This window comes from Bombus flavifrons, chromosome 1 (genome assembly GCF_040668555.2).
Source record: "Bombus flavifrons isolate JBK064 chromosome 1, iyBomFlav1_principal, whole genome shotgun sequence".
NCBI lineage: Eukaryota > Metazoa > Arthropoda > Insecta > Hymenoptera > Apidae > Bombus > Bombus flavifrons.
In genome coordinates, this window is record NC_138442.1 from 12,881,852 (window position 1) to 12,886,124 (window position 4,273).

General features: G+C 30.2%; 1 protein-coding gene and 1 long non-coding RNA gene across 2 annotated transcripts; one reads left to right on the top strand and one right to left on the bottom strand.

Moving 5' to 3' along the window:
- Positions 1 to 108: 108 nt before the first annotated feature.
- LOC138183768 (uncharacterized) lies at positions 109 to 1,905 on the bottom strand. Its single transcript, XR_011174146.1, has 2 exons — positions 1,410 to 1,905; positions 109 to 1,299 (listed from the first exon to the last, which is right to left on the bottom strand). It is a non-coding gene; the product is annotated as an uncharacterized LOC138183768 (long non-coding RNA).
- A 224-nt stretch (positions 1,906 to 2,129) lies between these two features.
- On the top strand, positions 2,130 to 4,099 carry LOC138183718 (L-xylulose reductase). The gene is made up of 4 exons (XM_069121070.1): positions 2,130 to 2,278; positions 2,895 to 3,324; positions 3,649 to 3,797; positions 3,867 to 4,099. The coding sequence occupies exons 1-4, from the start codon at positions 2,227 to 2,229 to the stop codon at positions 3,968 to 3,970; spliced, it is 735 nt and encodes a 244-aa protein (XP_068977171.1). The 5' UTR covers positions 2,130 to 2,226; the 3' UTR covers positions 3,971 to 4,099.
- The last annotated feature ends 174 nt before the right edge of the window (positions 4,100 to 4,273 follow it).

Below are 4,273 nucleotides of genomic sequence, written 5' to 3' on the forward strand. Positions count from 1 at the left end.
TATAAATACAGTGAATGTTTGCAAATCATTCACGATGTGAATTTTAACTAAGGAATTGCATGATGTAACGCAATACAATATGCATATTCACAGAATATTTATAAATAAATAAATAAATAATTAATTAATCAGCTGCTAGTCCCCATTCTTTATCGTGAAAATATATACATTAACATGTAAAAAAGAAAATTATATATATCGAGAGAGAATTAAAATCATGTTAATGCATATATTCACCAGCCTTTTACAATCGTTTAAATTTTCCGAATAAACTACTAACATATTTTCAAATATTTCTTACAATGATTTCTTACAATTCAACAATTAATAGCAAAAATATACATATATTTTCCCAATAATTTATATAGATGGTCTTAATAATTATATATATAATAGCTAAAATCCTAAAGAATTTGATTATTTACTATACTATCTGAAGCTATTTGATCACATTTACCTTAATCATATCTTAATAAAGAATATTCGTTTAAACGTCAATCTCAGACATATCACTCAATAAAAAAACATGTAACAAAATTAAAAGTTACAAGTCTTAACAATATAAACAGACGAATATATAATAATTGTAAATGTGTAAAACACATTGTAATAAACAAGTATGCATTAAAAATTATGTAATATAGATCTTATAACAGTAATTATTAATTTAAATATATAATTTACATTCCAATGAATGATTGTGTAAAACCTATATAGTACTCTCTTTACAATATGATACATAAATACTTGAAAATATTAATTAATATCAGTCAAAAATTTTCTTAGACTATACAATTCCAACGCAGTGTCATTCTATACTAACCTGAAACTACAACAGAAATAAATAAAAATATCAACAATATATACCCTTTCATCCTTGAATCTCTTGAAAAATACTTCTCTTATTATCTCCTATGAGCATTTAGAACTTTGTTTAACAGTATAATCTAGAAGTGATCTATAAATAACTTAAATCCTTAATCACAAATGATTATGTAGTTCAGGATTAATATCAAATTCAAGTGCTAATTGAAGTCTGTAATCTATTGCAATCAATATAATAATTATAAGCATCGGTAAACGATATCTTGACTGCCAAGTAAATCTCAGCATGAACATTATGGCACCATGAAGTATGCCACCAGTTCCAAAAAAAGTCTCTGATGCCATTGTTTCCGTAATAGTAGGGATCATACAAAAATCAATATTTTTTGTTATCAACGTTCCTTTCCAATTATTTGTTACGAACAAAATTAAAAATTATGATCTCAAAATGCTGTTTCCATATTCCGATCCAACCTGTACAAAATCATATACGATTAAAATTATTTCGAATTATAATAATATCTATGTAATTACTAAATAAGAACAATAACAATTGTCACAAAAAATGTATTTTAAAATATTACCTCTTACGAAGGAAGTTAACCTCCAAAACAGGATAATTATTTACGTTACCGTAATAATTAACAACCTTAGTTTAAAAATAGTAATTTCTAGCAAATTATATGGAATTCACTATTTTCAAAAATTTTCTCCAGGAATTATTTACGTTCCGTAGAGGTTAAAAACTTGTGATACACTAGTGTCCAACGGGCAACACATTTAAGACTTTCATTGATTATTGATATACTTGTTGAAACTTTGTACTTCATTTATCTGCATTTTTTAAAAGATAAAATAACACACTGATTGCACAATTTTTGCAAAATTTTGCAAGTTTGGCAGATATGTATTTATAGCATGAATTACGATTCATTTACAATATCGATACGCAATCGATAATCCAAAACGACTCTTCAACTTTAAAATTTTTAAATATAAGGCGGGAAGTTTTGTTTGAAATATTTTCTACGCGAACAGTTAATACCTTTTTTCATATTCTATCATTATTGTATACTAACAAGAAAGGATTGAATTTATGTCTTCCATGTTCCTTATTTAAATTATACTTAAGAAGTCTGTAGCGATTGGTTAAAATAATGATTATATTGATGACTTGATTATGGAAATAATAGATTATATTGGGGACATACATAGTTGTTATAGATTACATTTCGAAAGTGAAAGTTAATAAAATTTAAATTCATTTGAATAAGCGCCGAATGTTCACTCTGCCCTCTGTACTGCCGATATAAGTGCACGTAACCGTCATTGGTGGGGTCAGGAAGAATAAACACATTTAACAGCGAACATCTTACGATAGTTGGTACCACATTTGTAGTCATGAACATCAATTTCGAGGGAAAGCGTATTCTTGTAACCGGAGCCGGGCAAGGTATGTTACGTACTTGACATAGCATATATAATTTGGTAAATACTCAATCTCTTCATCTGTTTAATTTTAAATCGTATACTGGAACAATATTAAAGAATTTTAAGTTCCTTCTTGAATATAGTTCTGACCCATTTTTAATGAAAAATCACTTATTGACAGAGAATTTGAATCGATCCAATCAGAGAAAGCTGTAAATTTTTTATTTGATATTTGTGCATGACAATGCTTATCTCAGAATAGAAAAACTTCCATTGTGAATAACGGATGGTGAATGTAAACAGAAATTTTCGTTAAATTCCTGAAAATATCATAATTGCAATCGTATTGTATATTTCGAAGATTCACACTACAAAGTCCAGTATAAAGATCGAATTATATTTACTCATTTCCCAATGTCTTTCTTATAAACGTCATTATTATATAATTAAAAGATAGAACAAGTAGAAATATTGGAATGGTTGAAATTGATAAAACAGAAACATTTCAATTACATCATAACGGCTCCTTAAACGTTCATTCACAATTATGTGCGACATAACTACACGCGTGATTGCTACTTCACGTGATTCTCCACATAGAGAAAATTATTCGTTTAACAGGTTATATTACATCGTAGGCATCGGCAAGGAGTTGGCTCTTCGTCTATCCAAATATGGAGGTCAAGTAATAGCGCTATCGAAAACAAAACAAAACCTGGTGGAGTTATGCGTAGAAGATCCTCGTATTCAAACCATCTGCGTCGATCTTAATGACTGGAACGCAACCAGGAAGGCGGTCGAAAATGCCTTACCTATTGATCTTCTGGTGAACAATGCCGGTGTTGCGCGTCTTAATCCTTTTTTTAACGCGACGGAGAAAGACTTTGACTTGACTTTCGCTGTAAACGTAAAATCGATGCTAAATGTCTCTCAAGTGGTCGCGAAAAATTTGATCGATAGGAAAGTTGGCGGCAGCATTGTTAATGTTTCTTCGCAAGCGAGCCAGGCAGCTTTACTAGATCATACCGTCTATTGCTCTTCCAAAGCAGCAGTAGATATGTTATCTAAGTAAGAGGCAGAGTTAACTTTTATTTATTTCAAGATTTGTAGTTATATAGATATTTACAATATCCCTTTACAAAAGAAATAGAAAGGAAACTAATCATTGTTATATCCTGCATTTAGTTAGCTGTAAATTAGCAGCCAGGAATTTCTAAAAAGATATATATTTAAAAACTTGGATTATAATTATCAACCGAGTCGCACTCTATGTATCCATTCATAATCTGTTTTACCTACCTTGCTGTAACAACTTCCAATTTATTAAGAAACATTCGAAATCACTTCCGGCAGCAAATAGGAATTCAATCCATTCATTGGTATTTCTTACAGAGCGATGGCTCTCGAACTTGGTCCGCACAATATAAGAGTAAACACCGTAAATCCTACAGTGATCATGACAGAAATGGGTAAACTAGGCTGGAGCGATCCGAACAAAGCACAAACTATGATAAGCAAAATACCATTGGGTCGATTTGGTGGTGAGTTATAGTTTCATTATGGAAATTAAATTTCCGCTATATTTTACTATTCTATTGTTATATTTGCAGAGGTATCCGAAGTAATCGATGCGATAGTATACCTGTTGAGCGATCGTAGCTCAATGATCAACGGAGTCGCCTTGCCAGTGGATGGTGGATTTTTAGCGATGTAAATTGCAAAAGCATATCTTGAATTTCCTTTATAATAAACTACTAATACTACTATTATAATTTTCAATTCTAAATACAATATTATATGTTATAGACATATGTCAAATAAAAAACTTTTATTAAATAAGAAATATTCTGATCGAGATTGAATTCTCGCTGAAAACGATTAGTTTGAGAACTGTTGTATGCTTCGAGCGCCATCGCTGTTTCATCGAGAAAGAATAGAAATAAAGGGATAATAAAAGGAGGTGTGGATATTCGAAGATAGATTCGGGATAAAGTAAAAGAAAGAAAATCGAACATAG